The 25,221-nt window shown below is 42.1% G+C and overlaps 1 protein-coding gene across 1 annotated transcript in view; it reads right to left on the bottom strand.

Moving 5' to 3' along the window:
* Positions 1 to 25,221, bottom strand: part of LOC306994465 (phospholipid-transporting ATPase ABCA1-like) — a gene marked incomplete at its 5' end in the record, with an annotated part of 117,999 nt that overhangs the window by 18,934 nt on the left and 73,844 nt on the right. Inside the window, 10 exons of the mRNA XM_079604979.1 lie at positions 924 to 1,027; positions 7,503 to 7,637; positions 9,299 to 9,440; positions 11,222 to 11,328; positions 11,777 to 11,839; positions 13,879 to 13,999; positions 21,522 to 21,651; positions 21,736 to 21,859; positions 24,854 to 24,998; positions 25,088 to 25,203. Of these exons, the coding sequence (XP_079461105.1) occupies positions 924 to 1,027; positions 7,503 to 7,637; positions 9,299 to 9,440; positions 11,222 to 11,328; positions 11,777 to 11,839; positions 13,879 to 13,999; positions 21,522 to 21,651; positions 21,736 to 21,859; positions 24,854 to 24,998; positions 25,088 to 25,203 (1,187 nt within the window). The remainder of the gene's footprint in view (positions 1 to 923; positions 1,028 to 7,502; positions 7,638 to 9,298; positions 9,441 to 11,221; positions 11,329 to 11,776; positions 11,840 to 13,878; positions 14,000 to 21,521; positions 21,652 to 21,735; positions 21,860 to 24,853; positions 24,999 to 25,087; positions 25,204 to 25,221) is intronic.

The following is a 25,221-nucleotide window of genomic DNA, read 5'->3' as shown; positions in this document are numbered from 1 at the left end:
CCAGGAACAAGCTAGAGCAGAGGTAAAATGCACAGAAGAGGATTTGAATTAGTGTTGCGTTATATAATATTGTGTGTGATTTACATGTATGTAACATGTATATGTAATTTACAATAATGTTTGATTCTATGATTTATCTATTTTTAATTCATGTTGGCTAAACTGAGAACTCAACTGAGATTCAATGTCATATCCAAATAACTAAGTAAGAGATTTGACATATATAAAAAAGGGAAATTATTATGTAATTTAAAATGACATAATAATGAAAATATACAGCCGCGCGTATATAGAGCCATATCGCACAACTACAAGTGTCATGTTGCGTTTATAAAACAGTTTGACGGCACTGTCAAGTGTGGAAGTGTGTAAATAAATAAAGAACAACGGGGTGTATTAAAAAGCACTCTTGTGTGTGGAGCTACTTCCTTTTGCTACAGATTCAAGGCTGGAAGTTGTGCAATAAAACAGACGCCTGCATTGACGGGCGCTTGTTTGAGGGGGTTATGAGACATTAGTTTAATAGAATACAAAGACATTTTATCGGTCATAACTAAAACTAAATAACTATGAGCGCATGTATCTACCACATGGGGTTTGTGCGCGCTATCAAATGGAGTATACTTTGATAGGCTACGCATTTGACTGTAGGCATACACTTACACTAGCACACACATTAAAAAAAAAGTATACTTTGGGCTTAAGGGTGTTCTGTACCTCCTTAACCACACACACACACACACACACACATATATATATATATATATATATATTTTTTTTTTATATATACCGGTAACGTTTTTCAAACTATAAAAATGCAGGAATATTTCAGGTAGCATATGTTATAGTTGGTGCATTTAAAAACAACAGAAGTCTATGGACCAGCCTATTTAGACAGCTGAGTAAAGGTGTATGCTAGTTACCTGTGTGAGGTGAGAATAACAGATCTCCCCTCCTTGATCACACTGAGGATACAGTCCCACAAAAACCGGCGGGCCTTGGGGTCCATACCTGTGGTGGGCTCATCCTGCAAGCAAACACACACACACACACACACACACACACACACACACACGACAATGTAGAATGTGAAACAGTATGCATTATGCAGTGAGAAATATTTCAAACAGCAATTTACTACAGTGCAGTGCTGTCACATGAACTTATTATGTTGCATATTTAAAGTCAAGTCACATTGATGGGTAACACTTTACAATAATGTTTTATTTGTTAACATTAGTTAACTACATTAGTTAACATGAACTAACACTTATACATCAGTTATTAATCTTAGTTCATGCAAATGTTAAATTGCATTAACAACATGTACTTACTAAATAATCCAGGGTTAGGGTTTGGTTTTGGGTTAGTTTCATGTAATTATGCACAGTGTATGGTTATTATTACTACAGTACGTACATGTAACATGTAACAAGGACACTGTAAAATAAAGTGTCACCAAAATGTGCATATTATACACAGAACGTGCAATATTTTGCACCAATAATAAGATAAGCGTGTTAGTATGCAATTCCAAACAAGATGGACATTGGATGTAGAAATGGATAACACGTGATCTTTGACCCTGAATCAGAGAATCATTACATGACGACATCCCTCCGTCCTCTGCAGTGATTCAGAGCGGGACGGACACGCTGCAAGCACCTGCCTCGTAATTCCGCCTTTAATTAGCATCCGCAGAGAGCGAATCACGAGTTATTCTGCAGGTTATGAACGTGGATTACTTCATATGAGCCTCCGTCAGGCAGAATGAGATTTTAATGCCAGCAAACAGAGGCGCGTGTGTGCGGAATGTAAAATCTCGCTTGGAAATACATTAGAAATATCCCACGAGTGACCTGGAGTGCTGTGTTCTTTTCTTCTTTAATCTTTTCTATCGTTATTCCGCTCTTCATTTTATCTTTAATCCTCAAGGACGTTCTCTCCCGTCTGTGTGTGTGTGTGAGTGTGTTTATTTTGTGGATAAAACTGTCCCTAGAAGTGAGCTACATCTGAAAGAAAAATGTCCTTTCAGAGACGAGGTAAAAATGAATAATAACGAAATTCATACAGCTCAAATCATAGTTTCATTAAAGTTTTCGGTCACAATTTACAGATTCCATTTGTTAACATTAGGTAATGCATTAGAAGAACATGAACAAACACTGACAATATAAAGCATTTATTTGCTATGCGTGTATTTTGCTCTACTTGTGAAGAAGTTTGCTTGACCTTGACCTTAACCTTAAACTTTTGTGGAGTCACATGCACTTATTATTAATTATTGACCTTATGTACTGTAGCCCCGCTCCTTTTCAGCGCTGCGCTCATTGTGTTCTGTCTTCCAGTTAGTATTTCCACAGCACGAAGAAAAGATCTTACAGATTTATTATGAATAAACAGATTGTTTTAAGATCTTCCCGGTCTACTGGTATTTGTTATGACATCCGCTTCAAACATTACAATAACCATGGTAACTTTCATTAAAGGGTTAGTTCGCCCATTTACATCGCAAAAAACACGCCAGACAAAATTCATACCTCAGTTTTAATCGGCACTATTTTCTTTCCATTTCTATTAATCCGCGCTGCTGTCAACATCAACAGTGCGCACGTTCCGATCCTATGGTTCCGATCAGCTGTTCCATAGTGTTTACACAATCGAATGACAACGACGTAAAAAGTAGAAAATGAACAATGGTGCGATTCGTGCGAACTTGTAAATTCCCAGGTTGTGACCACAAGAATGTGCCGGGATCGACGTTCAGATTCCATCGTTTTCCTGTTTCGGATATAGCTATGAGACAGCTTTGGCTGGTTGCCATCGCCTACTCTGCTCACTTCAGAGAAGACGATTACATCCCCAACCAAGGAGGAAAAAGAAAAAAAACTAATTTTAAAGAGTTTTGCTGTACCAGTAACACGAGTAAGCTCTATTTACTAACTTTATGATCCCATGTCTAAACTGTACGGTAAACAAGCCGATGTTTAGACTCCAGTGGAAATCACGTGAAAAGAAGTCTAATATAGTCTGTTCCGTCTGCCATTGTGCTCAAATTGGTTTCATCCTCAGAAGTTTCGTAGTCAGACATGTTGTCAGCGAGTCGCGCTATCAACAGCTGATCGGAACGTGCGCACTGTTGATGTTGACAGCAAATTGATAGAAATGGAAAGAAAATAGTGCCGATTAAAACTGAGGTATGAATTTTGTCTGGCGTGTTTTTTGTGATGTAAATTAATCAAGCTTTGAAACGCAAACAATTTTTTCACGTAAAAACGCACAGTTTTGTGGCCCCGGAAACTAACCAGGACTACTTTCTTGAAAAACTTCCAGCGGCCAGAACTCTGACCAGGGAGGTGACCACAGAGTGGGTCAGTGTGTATGCACTATAGTGCTGGTAAGGATTGCATACAACCTCATGTCTTAAATGGGCGAACTAACCTTTTAACTCTGCAATAAATAAATCCACCAGTTAATTACTCTTCAACAGTGAAGCCATATAAATATACAGAGAATATATAGAGGCACATAAGGTCTATAGATTCTGAAATGTTCCTGCACATTCATTCATAAACGTAAAGGCTCCACCCACTTTCTCCTCTAGCCAATCAGAACAGAGCTCTGCGCTAATACCCACATGACTCTGACTATATAAAGCGACAGGAGAGTTTGGAACTTCGAATCAGACTGAATATCAAGGTTTGTTTTGTTTACAGTCTGCTGTTAGATGTGTTTGCACTGTTAGCACTTACACAAGCCAGAGTCTGTAAATTCTCTGGAGTCATATAATCATTTCTGTGGGTGTGAATAAACATTAATCAGTGTGAACAAACTAGAGAACCTGCAGTAGGTATATATAAATGGGCATTAAATATTCAAATCTTGGTAATGCCTGAAGCTTTTATCATTGTACTATATAGCATTAAAAACAGGCTGACATATTTTTGTTTGGTTTTTAGTTTGTATTTATTTGTTAAAAAGATGTCAGCAAAATTACATTTCTCAGGATGTTGGAAAAAGTCTGTCGTAAATACATCGGAAACTGTTTTATTCTTTCTGTATGATTTCTGCTGTACTGTGCATCATATCACTAGACTATATAATCAGCCCATTAGAGAGAATGATCATTGTGCTGCTATATGTCATATGTGTCTTTAATTCCTGTCTAATAATAGCTAAAATAGAAAGACATTTTTGTTCTTTGTTGAAGACAGAATATATAATTATTTTAGAGTGGGAGAAATAAAAAGACTGACACTGGGTGTTAAACAGACCACTTGTGTAGTTGTCACTGTGCCGTTTATTATGCTTTTATGCATTCATAGCATAAGATCCTGCATGACATACTGCTGTACTGAAAGCACAATGAGCTGCACATTAGCTGAAGCCCACGCTATGTCTGAAATCACCCCCTATACCCTTAAATATGACTCTTTAGATCTAATATTGTCACATGGAATCAATGCTGATGCTGTTGAAATTCTGCAGCAGAGTGATGACATCTCAGATACAGATTACCTGTTACAAATATGGTAGAACTATCACTTTACCACTAAAAATGGCTTTATAAATAATCTTCCTGATCAGTTTAATCTCCTCAGCATCCCAGATAGCTTAGAACTCAATTTTGCAACATAAACTATTGACTCCAGCACATTAGACACAGTTGCTCCTTTGCGCTTACATAATATTAAATAAAATGGTCCAATGCCGTGGAGCAACGAGCACACTCAGGCCCTTAAGAGTGCAGCCCCAAAAAATGAATGCAATGGGAATTTGCACCTAAATCACCTAAACTTTGGAAAAGTCTTAATAGCATTGTTCGAGAAGCAGACACACTCTGTCAGCTTAAATCTAGACTAAAAACACACCTCTGTAACCTGGCAATCACATAGCACATTATCAATTTATATTATTCATATCAGTTACAATAAGTGATTGTTAGGCTGCATAAACTAGGTCGGCTGGAACCGGGAACACTTCCTATAACACCTGATATACTTGTTACATCATACGAAGAATGGCATCTACACTCTCTGTTTATTCCAAAGTAGTGTTGTCAAAAGTACCGACTTCGGTACCAAGTCGGTACTGAAATTTAAAAATTGTGACGCTTTGAGCGGAATCGTAAACACCTCTGATTGCCCATTGTACTCACGCGCTCATTGAATATGTCTGTGATTGGCTACAATCATCAGCGCTTCAAATACATGTTGTAAATATACATCAATAGAGTACAAAGTAAATATTTTCCAAAAAATATCTTGATAAATTGCTTTGGCTTTAATACTATTATTATTTTGGCAGTCATTTTTGCACACAGTATATGGGTCTTCATAAATCCAAAAATATATAAAGTAGCTGCCACTTTGGTTAACCAGCCTCACTTGTTCATCAAAAGTTGTGTATGTTTCCCTTGTATTTATACGCAATCATTCAAAAGTTTGGGGTCAGCAAGAATTTTATTTATTTTTTAGACTGAAAGAAATGAATACTTTTATTCAGCAAGGATGAAAATCTTACCGACCCCACATTTTTTGAACGGTATCTACTTTGTTATACTCCTATGTTAGTCTGTAAGTTTCTGAGTCAGCCTGTTTCTGAATCTCTTACCTGCTTTATTGATTTGTGTTGGAGGCTTTACTCCTTTGAACCGATCTGTCTGAATACTTCCGTTTGATTTCTGTCTCTGCGGCTCAGACTGAGTTTTCTTTTTGGGATTTTCACTTTCAAACAAATCTCATCTCACTGTCTTACCATATTTTTCTAGTCATGCCAAACTTCTAAATATATTTTTGGGTAGAAATTGTAAAAAAAAAAAAATAAAAAAAAAAATCTTTATCCGGTATATCCAAAAATATTTTCAGGTAGAAATTTTGAGAAAATATATATTTAAAAATCCTTATTCAGTAAATCACAAACGAATGGAAAAATATTTTCAAAAACCTTTTTATGGGGTAGGTACAAATTGTGAGAAAAATATATATTTTCTAAAAATCTGTATACAGTAAATGACTGTAAAAATCTTTTTTGTAGGGGTAAAAAATATGAGAAAAAATGTATCTAGTAAATCACAAACAACTGGAGAAGTCTTTAAAACATATTTTGTTGGGTAGAAATTATGAGAAAAAAGTTGTCCATCCTAATCATTTGATTATTATTGTAATAATAAGAGGACTTGGAGTCAAAAAGGATGAGAAGCAGAGTATTAAAGCCATATCCCCCAGTGGCCCAAGGCTGGTTAAGACTGGTCAGTACCGGGATGGGAGACCTCCTGGAAAAACTACAGTAGGTTGCTGCTGGAAGAGTTGTTAGTGAGGTCAGCAGGGGTGCTCACCCTGTGGTCTGTGTGGGTCCTAATGCCCCAGTAAAGTGACGGGGACACTATATACTATAACAAGCACCGTCCTTCAAATGAGACGTTAAACAGAGATCTTGACTCTCTGTGGTCAATAAAAATCCCATGGCACTTCTCGTAAAGAATAGTGGTGTAACCCCAGTGTCTTGGTCAAATTCCTTGCATTGGCCCAGATCAATCATGGTTTTCAAATAAACCCCATCCACTGAATTGGCTCGATCACTCTCTCTCCTCTCCACCTAGATGGTGTGTGGTCCGCGCATTGGTGAAATTGTGGCTGCCATCTGGATGATTGCAGTGGATGTTACACACTGGTGTTGGTTGAGGAGTAGGGTAGTAATGATATTCAAACCGAACCGTAAAATCGCACTCTCATGGCGTACCGAACGCCCGCCCAGCCCTAGCCCAATATTGATGTTGACCTCACTTTACCTTATGTCACAAAACTAAATTTTCTTCCTTGACATTTGATTAAATAGTAATTGGGGTGTAACAGTACATGTATTCGTCCCGCAAATTTTCATGTGTTTTTCATTGTCCACAGCTTGTTAGTCAGCTAGAGAAATTAACTATTTCGCTATGCACTATATTCATTAAATATTTACTTAACCTGTTAGTGATGTTTTGATTAATTATTGTATGTTTAAAATTCTGTCATGAAAATGACAGCCAGTGTGTATATGATTATATTTCAACAACAAATGCGAGTAAAATCGTAATTAAATGTAGAAGTTAGTTAATGCAAAAACTGCCTTATGTGCAGTTTACATGTTTGCATACAATTTGTTATTTGAGTGTTGATTACGATATCTAAACTTAATTTAGGATAACAGTTTGAAAGTGTTATAAAGCGTTATATAAATGAATAAAAAATATAAAAAATTTGTGAATCCATTGGCACTACAACACTCAATTCTGTAGATACATTTACATAGATTCACAATCAAAAAATAGAAAGATTGGACACAAGAACACATTCCAGCTTCTATTGTAGCTTGTGCTGGATGTGTGTATTTGAGCGCAGACGGAACTAAAGACACGTTTATCGACTTGCTCAGTTGAATCGGTGCTGATTGTCTGAATGTTGATGGGACGGTGAAGTAATCTGGAGTGCCAGGTGTGTGTGTGATGAAGCGTGTCTTACCAGGAAGACCAGAGGAGGGCAGCCAATCAGAGCCATGGCAGTGGAGAGTTTGCGCTTGTTGCCGCCGCTGTACGTTCCTGCAGATTTCTCGGAGTATTTCACAAGGCCGAGCTTCTGAACACCCCACTCAGCCACCTTGAAAGACAGAAAGAGAGAGAATATCACTGCATATACATCCATTCAAATAAACATCCACCCATTCAACACTAAAACTAAGATGAAACTAATGATTTACAACCCAAATAACATAAAATAAAATAAAAACCAACAGATGGCAATATGACATGACACAATACTGATTTTTGTTTAATGTATTTTGACGGATGGTTCTTAGAGGCTTGTATACATCCATATAAACTTGAAACCAGCTTTGTGTTCTTCTAATATATGTGCATTTGAAAATAATGTAACCAAATTATAATCTTCTGTCAATAATCTTTAACTTTTTTTTTGTGTTAAAATAATCTAACTTGCAGGAATCTATAGAAATCCTGCTTTTCTTGTCCACATGTCTCTGAAATGACCTGATGACTCTAGTTTTCCATTGGAGATGACTGAACAGTAAGATGTAATGCCTCTCCAAACCCACTGTTTAAATATGTAGTCCAGCATAGCAGGTTCAAAACCTGGGTCAAAAGCTATCCAACATAATACTCAAGCTTGGTATACACCAGCATACTAAATGTTTCAACTGTGTGGTATAATAATAATCCTAAAGACATGGTGGAGCTCCATCTTTCTTCTCCTTCACCAATGGCAATGTCTTAAACTTTATCCTAGGTCTTCTACTATTCCAGACAAACCTCAGAATCGATATATATATATATATATATAATTAAAGCAGCATTGTAATTTGGGGTCTAAATATTTTGTACTATTCAGACATATAATGTTCTGCGCCGAGTGCCTTATTTGCTTTAAACTTTGATATATAGCACTATTTAACTAGTCTATCATTATTTCAGCCACCAGTGCTTTATTCTGTTGTTCCCCTATTGATGGCAATATCAATGAGAATAAGGTATACCCCAGAGTGGTCATTACAGTTTTTGATTCTATGCCTATCTGAATTATAATTATTGATATAATGACATGATAAATAAAAAGTAAATTGTTTCCCCCCCCGGGGCGGAATTCTCTCCATATATCAATATACCCAATTATTTATCATTCTTTGAACCATTTTGGCATTTGAATCCTTCTTTTTGGAAGAATTAGACGTATCCAGTCTTAAAGGTGCAATTGGTGATCTGGGAAATGCTAGCATTAAAAGCATACGATCCCACCCTCCCTGCAAATTGCCTCCTGCAAAACACATGAACGTGCACAGACCAGAAGCGAGATGACTAGAAACAACACCATTGGATTACATCATGTGTTATTCACCGGTGAGAAAACTTTACAGTACAGTGAGGGGAGAAACAGAAGCGCTTGCTTGCACATATCATGCAGTATAATCTAATAAATATAGTAATGTATAATAATATTTTAATATTATGTTATATATATAATCTAAAAACATATTAATGTAATTCAATATAATATATTGAAAATGAAAAACACAATAACATTGGTGTGTGTGTGTGATGTTGCACAAGCTAACCAGTTGTAATGGATCAAAGACTTGTGAGACCACAGACACACACACTTTGATGGTTTTGTTGTTGAAAGGTCTACAGAATGAACCACAGACACACACACACACAGAGCAGAGAGAGAGAGAGATTCCATGGACAGAGTGAATTTTAGATACAAAGATTAAGGGTCTACAAAACAAAGACCGCAGGCTGTGTTACCATGGAAACCTCCTTTTCCGGAACCCCTCGGAGTCGAGCGTAGAACTCCAGGTGTTCTCTTCCCGTCAAAAGGTCATCTATCGCATCAAACTGCGGACAGTAGCCCATATTCTGCTGCACCAACTGCATTTCAGTGCGGATGCTGAAAAGTTAAACAAGAAATCACTCTTAACTCCTTAGCAACTGCATAACACTTTTTAGCTGGAACAAGCAGTGTTATTTTAGTTTAATTGAGATACTATTACACTTTTTTATTGTTTTTTATTTTTGTATTTTCCATTTTCATTTTAGTGTTTGTCATTTAATTATTTTTTCTTTAAATGTCTATATAGCTTTTATACATTTTAACTTTTTTAAAGTAACGAGTAAAGTAACATTAATCTTAAAATTTATTTATCTCTACTGTACAGGGGTTAATTTGCATTTCCTAATTCATCACTTCACTTTTGGCGTGAAAGGACCTTTGTCCTATGTATATACCTATGTAAATAACCTTTACATTTGCCAAAATTAGACCCTTTTTATTTGTTACACATTACTTTCCAACAAAGAAATAAGGCAATTACCGGTAGTTACTTTTTTTAGGGAGTAACACTTTTCCCAACACTGAAGGAGGGTAACATTTCCCAAACACACTCGAAGCGGTTAAGCAATCACAACACACTGCTCCAGCCAATCAATTAGAGTACAATGTGCTTTTCGGAAGGAGGGGCTTCATAGAGACATGAACTAAATAGAGTGGTGCAGGTATGACATCCCTTTGTAGGCCAACCGGCAGTCAGCATCACGCTGGTTCCCTCAACAAAAATCCAATAGGATTTTCCCATAGGCTTTTAGATTATCGCTAAAAACAAGCTATATGATCAGGTTTATGATACTTGGACGTTTTGTCCATCAAGATAATTATCACAGATGAACACAACTTTGATGAATTTTGAAGCCTAAATTCAGTCGCCAGAAGTAAAAAGCTAAAGGTAGGCTATAAATGAACTACACCACCGTCCCATGACTTCAACGTCACCATCACTAACAGCATAACTAACAGCCTTTTCGGCGCGGTGATGTTTAATCTCCCCGACAGCCTCTGTATTCCCATTTAGCCACTTGTTAGCAACCGCCTTTTTCAAGACACGTAACAGCTTCCAAAAAATCACGAGTGGGGTAATATTATTTTATGAATACAACGTGAATGCATCTTGAGCTTGCGTTCACTGCGGACCTAATTTCAGTCATTTAACCAAAACCCCATTCAAAAACCCATTGACTTCAGGACGATGGAACCGGAAGTGCTAAAATGCTAACTCGCTTCCGCGTAGTGCCCTACAAAGTGATGTCATACCTACACCACTCTATAAAGTGTTACTGGCAGACTGGGAAAAGAGGTGCTGGAACAATGTAAAATATGCAAAAAATATTTTGAACATTCAAGCATGAAAACCTATTCTAGTAAACCCTAAAACCAAAATCAAGACTTTGAAAAAGGGCCTTTTAGGTTACCCAGCTTACTGTGGGAAATTAATGATAAAAAAATTTTCCTTTAATTTCTGGGAAATCTAATTGATCAAAACCAACATTTGGCAAACTAGCTAGACTCAACTGAGTGAACTCAATTTAGGCTATAATTTGCAACCATGCTACCAATTCTGATGTATTTCTTTGATTCTGATTTTGATTATTTTATGTTACATTTAGGTAAAGCTCGTCAAAAAATTATCCGAAAATAAAACAGCTCATACGCAGTAATATTTAGTTCGACCTCCCGAGGTTGACAATAACTATTTGAAGATTAAGCACCTCTTTTCCCCTGACCAATTATGCATAAAAAATTTTGTGAACTTTTATGTTTTTTTTACCCTCTTTAGTAAGACTTAAGTACTTTATACGTAATTTCATAATTACTTCTATTGCTTTTATACAGTGTACCTGTATCCGTTTATGAAGGCATCTCCTGCTGTCGGGGTGATGTCTCCAGTCAGCATTTTAAAAGTTGTAGTTTTACCTGCACCATTTATCCCCAACAAACCAAAACACTGCAAACCAAACACACACAATGATTTAGTGAGAAATGCATTAACAGAAAAAAAAAAAAAAAAAAAAAAAAAAACAATACGTCTCCGACCCAATTAAAAACACAATTTTCAAGCCAGTGTTGACATATTTACAGTTAGTAGCTTTCAAAGAGCATCACAGCAATGAGTCAATATTTGTTTCTTGCTAATACTAGATGGTGGCAGGTGGTATCAGGTGAATAAAAGACAGTAATAAAATATTAGAAAATTTCATTATTTATTTTTTATTGCTGCCAAAAATTAAATGCATATCTGCAAAAAGTAATTCCATGGGGTCTTTAGAGGCTGAAGTTGTTTAAAGACCTTTGGCATTACACTCTTATTAAAAAATAATGAAATTCGTTTAGACACTTTCTTCTTATTAGTGCTTAAAATAAGTTTTCATTTTATATGAGTGTGTGTCATTTACCTCTGCAGCAGGAACACCCACACAGACTTTATCCACGGCTGGAGTGAGCTTCACACGGTACATCTGAAGAAAAAAATAAGAAAAAAAAATATCACAAAGTATAATCGTATCATGCCTGTTTAGAGCTTTATTTTTTTGTTAACACTTTGATGTTCCACTTCAGACATTTTACTACCTAGAAGTAACTTTGCATCTACAGTATATGTCAACGTATTCTAACCCTAACCTAACAGTCTACTAATATTCTAATGAGAGTTAGTTGACATGTATTTGCAAAGTTGCATAGTTAGTAGAATGTCTAAAGTGGACCGTCAAAATAAAGTATAAAATTTTATTGTTTGTTTTGTAAATATATAACTGTTTTCAACACATTATGTGATTCTTAAAAGAACTAGTGCTGGGCAACAATTAATCGCATCCAAACTAAAAGTTTGTGTTTACATAATATATGTGTGTACTGTGTATAATAAGTTTGTATATATAAATACACACATATGCATGTATATTTAAGAAATATTTGCATATATATTTATACATAATTTATATTATGAATATACAAACAGCATATTATACATAAATAACACATTTTCCTTAAATATATACATGTGTGTGTATTTATATATATATATAGCCTACACAAAATAATTATACACAGTACACACACATATATTATGTAAAAACAAACTTTTATTTTGGATGTGATTAATCGTTGCCCAGCACTACTAAGAACCTATTAACCCTGTAAAGTCTGATATATGAAGTAATAGGTTAGTAGTAGATTATTATAGATTATCAAAGCTCTGTAGCTTTAAAACATATAATGCAATGCAATACGGAGATGATTGAGAGATGAACAAATAAACATTCCTCAAAAGCCTGATGGATCATATTTGACAAACATTTGAATGTGATTTTTCAAAAAAATGATATATGAATAATCAAGTACACCTAAACGGCTTCCAGTAAATGTTCATCTTGAAATATTATATTACTAACGATATAAAAGTAATTCTGTAAATAGCATCTGTCCATCATCACAGAAAGGAATTTCAACTTAAAGTGAAAAGCAAAAATCCATAAAAAGTGTTGTTTGAGCTGTGTGTATGCTGAGAACTGTACATTCTCCTAGACCTAGACTATTCTTTCAGGAATATTCAATATGAGGACTCAGTCGGTCTGAGATGTCTGGGAAAGAAGTGGTGAGGATCTTCTACATTAACACCTGTCCACTCTCAGCCGCAGGCTCATGAAGAACGGCCCGTGATTCATGTCACACACACGGCGTCTCTTGAGTAGAGACAGCTGCTCTCTGCCAGTCTAGCTTAACGCTGAGAGACGTCTGATTACAGAACAGGACAAATCAAACTCTCACTCTTAATCACTGGACACTCCTGTGCACATCTGTACACTCGCACACCTGGAACCACGAGCCGCTTCCCTGAATATTCAAAGTCTATCTTTGTGAAAAAAGAAGCATACTTAAGCATTTTTACTTATTACGGAAATAATAAACTTTAAAAGAATATACTTAAGTGTAAACTGAATGTAATGACACCTTCAGACACCTAATTGCATGTTAATTGTAATTAAACAAAAATGTGCTATAGTTTAATTTGATATCAAATGTAATTAGCAGAACTTTAGAGTGTTTTGACCGACTTAATTAGGACTAAAGTACATCTTTATATGCAATTTACGGTAATTATCGCTTCTATTTACAGGCTTTGAATTATGGTTAAAGTGTACTGCCGAATATACTGACAAGCATTCACGGTAAACTAAACTTTTCTTTGATGTCAACTCATTTTTAAAGGAGTAAGCACAGAAAAAATCTGGTGTTTCTTCTGAGCCTGAAGTGGGGACAGCGGTATTGATCAGAATAACCCTGCTGTGGAAAAAAAAGCTTGTTTGCTGGTTTTAAATGGTTCAAAAGTGTTTTAGCTCATTTAGCTGGTTGACCAGCTGGTATCAACTGTTCACCCGACTTTTCACAACTGTCCATAACTATGGCACTTTTCAAAGTATAAAGCTGGTAATTCATCATCCCTGAAAGAATGGAATGAAACACTGCACCTCACGGATGCCACAGGAACAGGAAATACCTTAGTAAGGTCACATATTTGGAGCAGTTCATTCTGAGCTCCACCCTTGTGCACACGTTCACGCTCCCGAGCCACATCTTCATCCTCTTCCCCTGATGATGTAGGCAGTGACTTTATCGACCTGTGTGTAAAGATGTGTGAATTTCACCCCAGAGCAGACAACATGATCATGTGTGTGTAATGTATATTTTAGAGCTGCACGATAATCGTTAAAAGACCGCAATCTCGATTCAAACACACACTTGATCTTATTCCTAAAGATTCCTAACAGCGATTCGATTGTCTATTAAACCTTTGACAAAATGACACCAGAACATTCAAAGCTGTGTTCGCACTGCCGCTGACGAAGAAGAAAGAGCAGTTGTCATGTATAGGTATAGGCTTCACAATACCTAAAAAAGCTTAAAGCTTATAGTTCGATCCGTAGTGACCAAAGTACAGAAAAGCACCTTTTGAAAGTAACTTATTGGCGCTTCAAATAACGATTGAATCAATTAGATCATCACGCCACTAGATGGCGACAAGTGACCTAAACATTTGTTTGTCATTGAATCATTAATTCAAGAGATTTGTTTCAAAAACGCTGATTCATCAAGTAATGAAAAAAGAGTCACTGAACCATTCATTCATTTTTTTAATAATTCAAATTAATGAAACATTTTAAAATACTGCTGTAATTAACAATTTGTCAGAAGAACCTTTTGTCAGAACATTTATTTGGTCTAGTTGTATATACTGTATATATATATATATATATATATATATATATATATATATATATATATTAAATATATATATATATATATATATATATATATATATATGAAGTACAATTATATAACTGTTTTCTATTTAAATTAATGTATTTTAAAATGTAATTTATTCCTGTGATGCAAATCAGGATCATTACTCCAGTCTTCAGTGTCACATTATCATCTAGAAATCATTTGAATATGTTGATCGGTTGCTCAAGTAACATTTTATGGAAACTTCGGAAACGTCTCGGTTACGTATGTAACCCTCGTTCCCTGAGTACAGGGAACGGAGACGTACGTCGGGTTCCCCTGACGAATTGGGATCACGCTAGGGAGCCTATTACCTTCGAGAAACTAAACAAAAAGCCAATGAACATTGGCATGCAACATTTGCATTCCGCGGACCCGCCCGTCAGCGCGGGTATAAAAGCCGGAAGTAAACATTGCATCATCGCTTTTCGCTGAGGAGCCGAAGTAACGGACCCCTGCGAAGGTGCAGCCACATGGCAAAGGGACGTACGTCTCCGTTCCCTGTACTCAGGGAACGAGGGTTACATACGTAACCGAGACATTCCCTTTCGTCCAGGGAACTCCGACGTACGTCGGGTTCCCCTGACGAATTGGGATCCCTAATAAAACGCCATGGTGCTGGCCCCTTCCAGTGCCCAGCTAAGCCGCCCTACAGCAGTTTCAATAAATTTCGGGGGCTGCTAGGAATCCACTGCTGTTCCGCAAGACCCACACAGAGGACATTGGATAACACTGGGAAGCGTGCCTCAACCCCTGGGGGGGGAGGCACACTACGGAAACCAGGATGCCTGAACTGGCCTGGAATACTCATATGAATTCACACAGTGAACATATGGAGTCCCTGAGATGGTCCCAACCACTGGAATTGGGAGTGCATACAACAAGGACGACGGCACGAGTCCGTCGGGGGAAGACACGGCTGGACTGCACGTGGCAAAAACGGTACTCAAGACACTGAACACCCAGTCTGCTACGACTCAGCTAGAGGAGCAAACCTGGCGCCGGGCGGTCCGCTACGCCGGGCGCCGGGGGGGTGATGGAGGAGCTCAACGAGGTTACCACTTAGGGGCCAGCGGAGCGGAAGAGACGCACTTATCTGATTACAGAGTGGCGCAGCTGGCCGACACAACCTATTCCCTCGACCCACTGGACGAAGCCAGAACCCGGGAGGAAACCGGTTCCACACGGAGGTTATAGAACCTAGCAAACGTGTTAGGTGTCGCCCAGCCCCCAGCTCTACAAATGTCTGTCAGCGAGGCGCCTTGAGCCAACGCCCAGGAAGCGGCAACACCTCTAGTTGAGTGAGCGCGCAACCTGGGGGGACAAGGCTCACCCTGAGCCTCATAGGCTCGGGTGATGGCATCCACTATCCAGTGGGCTAACCTCTGCTTGGAGACGGCCTTCCCCTTCTGCCGGCCTCCGTAACAGACAAGGAGCTGGTCTGAGGTCCTGAAGCTTTGCGTTCTGTCAACGTAACACCGCAAAGAGCGGACGGGACAGAGAAAAGCTAGGGCTGGGTCTGCCTCCTCCTGGGGCAGCGCTTGCAGGTTCACTACCTGATCTCTAAACGGAGTGGTAGGAACCTTGGGCACATATCCGGGGCGGGGTCTCAGTGTTACGTGGGACAGGCCCGGCCCGAACTCTAGGCACGATTCGTCGACCGAAAATGCTTGCAGATCCCCGACCCTCTTAAAAGAAGCCAATGCTAACAGGAGCGCTGTCTTAATATACAGGATATCAAGCTCTACTGTCAACAAAGGCTCAAAGGGAGGACTCTGGAGAGCTCTCAGTACCAGAGTCAAGTCCCAAGGGGGTACAGAGTGTACAGGGCGAGGAGGGTTTAACCTCCTAGCACCCTTCAGGAATCTGATGACCAGGTCGTGCTTTCCCACCGACTTATCGTCAACTGCATCGTGATGCGCGGCAATGGCAGCGACATACACTTTGAGGGTTGAAGGGGACAGCCTACGCTCCAACCCATCTTGCAGGAAAGAAAGCACAACGCCGATCGGGCAAGTTCGGGGGTCCTCCTGACGGGAGGAGCACCAAGCGACGAACAGGTTCCACTTCAACGCATAGAGGCGCCTCGTAGAGGGGGCTCTAGCGGAAGCGATAGTGTCTACCACTGCCTGTGGCAGTCCACTCAGAACCTCCGCGTCCCGTCCAGGGACCAGACATGGAGTTTCCAGAGGTCTGGACGCGGGTGCCGTAGAGTGCCCCGTCTCTGAGAAAGTAGATCCTTCCTCAGAGGAATCGGCCAAGGAGGGGCTGTCGAGAGGAGCATGAGTTCTGGGAACCAAGTCCTGGTGGGCCAGTACGGCGCCACTAGCAAGACCTGCTGCTCTTCCTCCCTGACCTTGCACAGAGTCTGCGCAAGAAGGCTCACTGGGGGAAACGCATATTTGCGTAGGCCCCGGGGCCAGCTGTGAGCCAGGGCGTCCGTGCCGAGGGTCCCCTCGGACAGGGAGTAAAACCACTGGCAATGGGTCGTGTCCGGAGAGGCGAACAGGTCGACCTGTGCCGCTCCGAAGACACTCCAAATCAGCTGGACCACCTGGGGATGGAGTCGCCATTCTCCGGGCAGGGGGGTGAACCGTGAAAGCTCGTCGGCCACAAGGTTGAGAGCCCCCGGCACGTAAGCGGCATGAAGCGACCTCAGATGCTTCTGACTCCATAGGAGGAGGTGGGAGGCGAGTCGCGACATACGACGGGAGCGTAGACCACCTTGACGGTTGATGTACGCAACGGTCGCAGTGTTGTCCGTACGGACCAGTACGTGCTTGTGTCTGAGAACCCCTACGAGGCGACACAAAGCTAGACGTACTGCTTGCAACTCCAGGCAGTTGATGTGCCAATGCAGCTGGGGCCCCGTCCACAGACCCGAGACTGCATGCCCTTTGTACGTGGCCCCCCACCCCGTGGCCGAGGCATCTGTGAAAACCACAGCATGCCTGGAAACCTGGATCAGGGGCACTCCAGCCCGAAGGAACGCAGGGTCCAACCACGGGGAGAAGGTTTGGCGGCAGTGCGGGGTCACTTGGACCCGGAACGTGCCACTCTGCCACGCCCACCTGGGGACTCGATCGTGAAGCCGGCGCTGTAGCGGTCTCATATGTAACAGGCCGAGCGGTGTAATCGCCGCTGCAGCCGCCATATGCCCCAGGAGCCTCTGAAATTGTTTCAGTGGAACCGCTGTCCTGCCTCGAAAAGACCTGAGGCAGGTGAGCACTGACTGGACGCGCTCCTCTGTGAGGCGCGCAGTCTGGGCGACCGAGTCCAGCTCCATACCGAGATAAGAGATCCTCTGCGTGGGGCAGAGTTTGCTCTTGTCCCAGTTGACCTGAAGACCCAACTGACTGAGATGCCGGAGCACCATGTCCCTGTGTTCGCACAGAACATCCCGAGAGTGAGCTATAATGAGCCAGTCGTCGAGGTAATTGAGGATGCGAACGCCTTGCTCTCTCATGGGAGCAATGGCCGCCTCCGCGACTTTCGTGAAGACACGGGGGGACAGGGCCAGCCCGAAGGGTAGGACTCTGTACTGATACGCTCGACCCTCGAACACAAACCGCAGAAACGGTCTGTGTCGAGGAAGTATCGAGACGTGAAAGTAAGCGTCCTTCAGGTCGATTGCTGCAAACCAATCCCGGGGACGGATGCATTCGAAAATACGCTTCTGCGTGAGCATCTTGAAGGGGAGTTTGTGCAGGGCCCGATTCAAGGAACGCAGGTCCAGGATTGGTCGTAACCCACCGCTTTTCTTGGGTACAATGAAGTAGGGGCTGTAAAACCCGGACCTCATCTCGGCAGGAGGGACCGGCTCGATCGCGTCCTTCGCCAGCAGGACATCGATCTCCTTCCGCAGGACAGGGGCATCCTCTGACCGCACACGGGTGAAGAGAATGCCCCTGTACCTGGGAGGCTGGCGGGCAAACTGAATTGCGTAGCCGAGCCGGATGGTGCGGAGGATCCACCGGGACGGAGCTGGAAGCGCTAGCCAGGCCTCCAGTAACCGAGCGAGTAGACCCACCCGGACCACCGGCGTACCCGCGGAGGGGCAGCAGGGCGGGGGACAGGGACCCGGCTCCAGCGACGACGTGGCGACCGCGAGCGGGGTCTGAGCGCAGGTACTGACACCCACCTGTCCACTCCGGGGGGCAGACGGCAGAGAGGGTTCTTCGTGTACCCTCTGCTGCGGGCCGCCCCATGGCGAGGGGAGGGGGAGAGACGAGGAACGAGGCCCTGACTCCTCGCAACCCCGTCTCTGCGCCTCCGTGGCCAGCCGCAGGCCGGGGCGACGCGGAGGGTTCCGCGAGGCCGCTACCCGCAGGCTGGGGAGAGGGGAGCGGGGGCCGTGTCGCACTGAAACGACACGCGCCGCTGCTGCGACCCTCTCGCACGGGGGAGACTGCGTGCCCGACAGTCTCGGCCGTGGATGACCTGGAAAAGGATGTTTCGGAAACTGCTCTTTTATTGAAAAAGTGGGTACCACTGACTGTGTCAGTGGCGGAACAAAAACAAACCAAAGATTCTCCACCCGGCCCTCCCCCGGGGGAAGGAGGCGAATAGGGACCGCCTCCCGCAGAGCAGCAACATCCTGATCCAGGTCGCCCGCATCAGGAACGACGTCCACCTCTCTTCTTCCTGGAAGGTGCAGGTGGCGTCGGAGCGGGCTGGGCCGCCCTCTTACGGCCCGACCTCCGTCCCCCAGGCTGAGGCTGCTGGCCTGGAGGGGGAGCGGCCGCAGGAGGACGACCTCGGCGACGAGCGGCCGGAGGCTGTGCAGCAACAGGAGTTGGGCCAGCAGCGGCCTTCCTCCTGTGCAGGACATGCCGCATAGCTTCCGACTGCTTCTGGGCGGCGGAAAACTCTTGGGCCAAGTTATCCACCGCCTCGCCGAAGAGGCCCCCTTGGGACACGGGGAAGTCGAGAAGTTTGTTCCTCTCGGCTTCCCGCATATCCGCAAGGGTGAGCCATAGGTGGCGCTCCTGGACCACAAGTGTGGACATCGCCCGACCCAGCGAACGTGCGGTAACCTTCGTCGCCCGTAGAGCGAAGTTGGTCGCCGCACGCAGCTCCTGCAGCAAGGCTGGGTCGGGACCACCCCCCTGCAGGTCATGGAGTGCTTTGGCCTGGTGGACCTGAAGCAGAGCCATGGCATGCAGGGCGGAGGCGGCGTCTCCACACGCCTTATAGGCCTCCCCGGGTAGACCCGAGGAGAACCTACAGGCGCGGGAGGGGAGTGAAGGGGCACCCCGCCAGGTGGAAGCGGTCTTCGGACACAGCTGCATCGCGATAGACCGCTCCACTGTGGGGATTCCCTCGTACCCGTGCGCCGCCCCGCCGTCAAGGGTGGTGAAGAGGGAAGGGCGAGGAGGCCCCCGCCGGTACGCCAGAGGCGCAGACCAGGACTTCCTCAACTCCTCATGCACTTCAGGGAAGAAGGGCACTGAAGCGGTACGCGGGGCATCCGCACGTACCGCAGCAGGCCAATCATCAAGCCGCGAATGCGAGGGCCCGGGCGGAGGGTTCCACTCGAGTTCCACATTCGCGGCCGCCCTTTCGAGCATAGCAACCACCTCGGGATCAGCGTCAGCTGCAGCCACCGCACCCGAAGGGGGTGGAGCCGCTGACTCCTCACCCGAAGATGATTGCGCCTCTTCCGATGCCGCGATAGACATCTGGTCCTCCGGGGGCGCTCCAAAGGAAACAACCGGAACCGTGCGGGACGGCCCCGGAAGTTCCCCCGGAAGCGCCGCTGGCAGCGAGCTGCTAGAGGAGTGGGAAGCTCGCGAGGATGTTTCACCACGCGAGACATTCCGCACTGTAACCCTCATACGCTCACCAACGGGAATGACCGAAGTAGCCGCCTGTCGAACTGAACCGACAGACGAACTAGATCGAGCATTCTCCGAAGGGACTCCCCCATATTTCAGGGATCTCAGTCGATGGCCATGCTCCCACAGAGAGAGCATGACTCATCCAACAACGCTGCCTCAGCATGCCTTAAGCCCAAACATGCGAGACAGTGTTGATGGCCATCATCCGGAGGGAGAAGTCTACCACATCCAGAAACGCACGGGTGAGTCGACATCCTGAAAAGGACGCGAAACACCCGCCAGCTCTTTTAGAAAGAAAAAGAGAGAGAGAGAAAAACAAGAGAGAGAGAGAGAGAGAAAAAACGCCGAAGCGCCGAGAGACCAACGCAGCAGACAGGCGGGGGAAACTGCAATCCTTTGCTGCTGAAGGCGAAGATCGCTGCACCGCGCCGTCACACCAGCGATTTCTGCTCTCCAGGTATTTGTTTTCGTTCTCCAGAAGGCTTGGGAAGTCACAGGAAACTGAGGCTCCGAAGCGAAAGGCGATGATGCAATGTTTACTTCCGGCTTTTATACCCGCGCTGACGGGCGGGTCCGCGGAATGCAAATGTTGCATGCCAATGTTCATTGGCTTTTTGTTTAGTTTCTCGAAGGTAATAGGCTCCCTAGCGTGATCCCAATTCGTCAGGGGAACCCGACGTACGTCGGAGTTCCCTGGACGAAAGGGAACTTTATTTTACAGTGTTCCTTTTACATCTTACATTTACATACTATAGTAAGTTACTATAGTAATTTAACAGTAAATTATTTTTAATTACAAGCAACTAACCCTAAACCAAACACTAACCCTAATTATATGCAGTAGTAAGTACATGTTGTTAATATATTTGTATAATGACACTGTAACAAGGGCACTATAATAGAAGGTGTATTGAGAAAATGTTCATTATTCCAAACTTTTGACTGGTACTGTAGGTGCCAACCGATTTTTCTTTAGGTGTAAAAATGTTAAATGTGTAAAGAAGTGTGTTTTTCTTACCTTGGTTTGCAGAAGAACTTGTACTGTATGAGAAGGGTCAGGGCGAACATAACGGCCCCCTGAATGGACATGGCAAACAGATTCTTGCCCACCAAGTTCCAGTTTAGAGGATTTTCAAAGCGGTCTTCACCTGAAAACAGAGAACTCACTTACTGTACCACAAATATCAGCTTTCAACACTGAACTGCAAGCTCCGCATGCATCAATGTCTTACCCAGGTTTTTGTAGAGGTTGGCCATTGCCTGGTTTTTGGCCATGTCCATCAGGCCTCTTCCCAAACAGAAATGAGGAAACACCAGCAGAGCCTGTTTCACTATGTCATTGATGCGAACTATATTCTGGACACAAAGACAGAGAACGGCAATGTTAGATTGGAAACACATGATTCTTCAAAATGAGTGAATTTACATGCACATTGTTTCACTGACTGTGTCATATGGATGTTTTTTAGTTATTTTCTGATCTTTTAATTGATAATGACGTCTCACTGTGCACTTTGCAGTGTAATTTTATTATTTTTAAAATACATTTTAGAATGTATTAACATTTTGAATAAGCTTTTATTTTAGTTTTAAGTTATTTTGTGCTTAGTCATTTTTAATATTTGTTTTTAGCTTTATACTTTATTTTATGGTTTAGTTTTTAGTCATTTTAGTACTTCAGCTTAAACTTCAGCTCTAACTTTTTTAAGTCTAAGTTTTTCATGTAATATTCAATATTTAATTTTATTTAAATTATTACAAACAATTGTTAATAGCCTTAGTGTTAGTTAACACATGTTCTGTTGAACTTCTTTTTTGTTCCTCATAAGAGCATACATGTTTAGAAGTGATTAAATGATGACAGGAAACTTTGGGAAACTACATTCCATTAAATATATATTTTTTTGTATAAGGCATAACAGTTTGAAGCAAACCCCGACACACCTAGATTTTGCTTTACATTTTGTATGTGTCTAAATGAGAAAAATATGTCAAAAGAACATTCATTTTATAATTCTATGTGGAGTCTATCATTAAATATTATATACATTTGAACCGAATACAAATGTCTACCCACAATTTTTAAAACAAAACAAAAAATTACCCAATACCAACGAGAATGATCAATACTTCCGGCTCGCACCTCTGAAATGTAATTTGTTTTGTATGATTTTTGAAATCCATACAACATTATTTTGTGGTGACAGCACAGACGAGTGATTAAAATAAGACAGTAGAAAAACACACTTTTGTCTGTTTCTAACCCCAAAAAGTTTCGCTTTATTTCAAAGTGAAGACATGGCTCAAAATAAAGTGTTTTGAGCGGCTTCGACCACAGATAACACTTTCTAGGTGCTCTGAGTTTGGATTGCTTATATAACTAACCACCTTCCTTTTATTTTCACATTTTAATCCATTTAGTGGATGGAAAGTTATAGCATTTGACCAGCTATGTTATAATAAGCGTATTAAAAACTGTTGTCAACTGGGCAGTTGGGTCCTTCGTTTTCAGCGAAAATGAAAGCTTGCGGGTTTATATGCGAGCTATGCCACATACAATATTACTGCATTAAATAAATTAAATATTGTTCAAATATACATATATCCTTGTGTGAATTAAGTGAAACTGTACCCTCAATCTCAAGCTAAAATCTAAAGTTAATGAAACATGGTTCTGATGATAGTCAAGCCGTCTTCAGCAGCGTGCGATTCATCAAACACACTCTCACACAGTTGAAGAAATCATGCAACAGTTTTCTTGCCAACTACTGAACGAGCCTCGTGCTCATTCATCATCACAAACACAAGAGACGGTGAAATCACACAGGATTTACACTGACCCATATTCTCTAAGACACACGTCCGCCATCATACACACACACGTCCGCGTTTAAAGTTCACCTTTAAAAACACATATCTGAGTGCTTTATTTCTGCTCCATTCAACAAACTAACTGGGGCATCTAGTCACTGGATTCACCCATTTATGGCATAACATCTTTGAAATACAACAGTTTAGAGCAGCTAACAGGATGTATTTTCAAGGTTTCATGAAGATGGCTAATTATTAGGACACTTATTTATTATTTAGTACACTTTAAAAAGTTACATTTTACAAAAGACCAAAGCATTAGTCTGACAAAAATATTTGCACATTTTGTTTTTGCGAAATCAGACTAACAGCCCTGCCAATTTGATTAATTCAATTCAATTCACATTTATGATAACAGATTGACATTTTCACAATGTTATATTTTGGTTGCTATTAAAGGGAGGGTACAATGGTGTTTCATGTATTCAGAGTTGTTTACAGTGTTAAAGAGATGGATTCTCATGCTAATAATGGCCAAAGTTTGAAAAGTTATTTTGAACGAATAACAGAGAATTTCTGTGCTGAAAATCATACTTCCGGGTTGCAACACGTTTCGGCTGTTTTTTTTCTATCGTAGATCTAATGACGTAGCCCAGAGTGGAACTCCTTATATGAGCATTCCTCTCGGAAAAGCGCGTTCACGCACACGTCGACCAGAGGAAAGAAAGACCGCGCTCATCGACGCGCTACTACCGGAAATCATCATCAGCAGCGCCAAATAGGAATGGTTGATGTCTCCAAAAAAGTGTGTTTTGGGATGTGAGGGAAAGTTTACCTTGTTCAGCTTCCCAAAGAACCCAGTGTTACTGGAACAGTGGATGCAGTTTGTATTTCCGGGACAGCAAAGGAGTGTGGCAAGTGCGGTTTTGTGTTCTGGTCATTTCAGTGACAAATGTTTTATTAACAAGGCCCAGGTCGGCGCTGGATTTGCAAACCGGTTGCAATTAAAACCTGGCGCGGTCCCAGTGATAAAACACCCCATTCATGTAAGCAAACCTTCCCGCGCGCTCCCGCTTGACTCTATAGCTCCGCCCACGCCCAGAATCAAGGACCTCTGCTTTTTCCGGATAGAATCGGAAAGCTGTATTTTTTTTTTATAAATATGATGAAACTAAAGACTTTTTGGAGATAAGAAGGACGCACTATTACTCTATAGGTACTCAAGATTAACATGAGATTGACTGAAACTAAGTATTTTACCCCCCCTTTAAGTAATGTTGCAGTTATCAATATAGCTATTGTTCTTGGTGTGAACAGATCCTAAGCATCAGGGTGGGCTGAAAGAAAGCTCTGTGCTTTGTACGTCACAGATGATAAGAATGACACACTCTTCAGAAGAAATAATATACCCATCACACATATGGCACATCTTATATATGCCTCAAGAAGAAACTGTTAAAATGTCAGTAAATAAAATAAATAAATCGAGGCTTTCAGGCTGCAGGCTTTCAGTAAATTGTGTGTGTGCTGGAGTCTCACCGGGTCATCAAAGAGCTCCATGACGAATGTGGCTACGCTGCCGTTGATGCCGATGAAGAGGTTGATGCAGGTCAGAACCACATACGCCGTGCTGGGAACGCTGAACAGGAAGGAGGCGGGATACATCATCGGAGTGATGGACCACCTGTGAGACAAAAACACACAATACAAACACTCACAAACACATTTAAACTCCAGGCGAAGAAAAAACAAACAACCACCACACACACTCACCCGTAAAGCAACAGCAGCAGTATGAGCGCAGGCAGGTTGGGTGGAGAGACGTAAGATTTTTGTTGGAAACACAGGAAGATGACGATGACGATGATACACGGGACGACATAATTACACTGAAACACAACAGAATC

The sequence above is a fragment of the Phoxinus phoxinus genome, assembly GCF_949152265.1.
Source record: "Phoxinus phoxinus genome assembly, chromosome: 2".
Classification (NCBI taxonomy): domain Eukaryota; kingdom Metazoa; phylum Chordata; class Actinopteri; order Cypriniformes; family Leuciscidae; genus Phoxinus; species Phoxinus phoxinus.
This window is presented reverse-complemented; position numbering and strand designations above follow the sequence as displayed.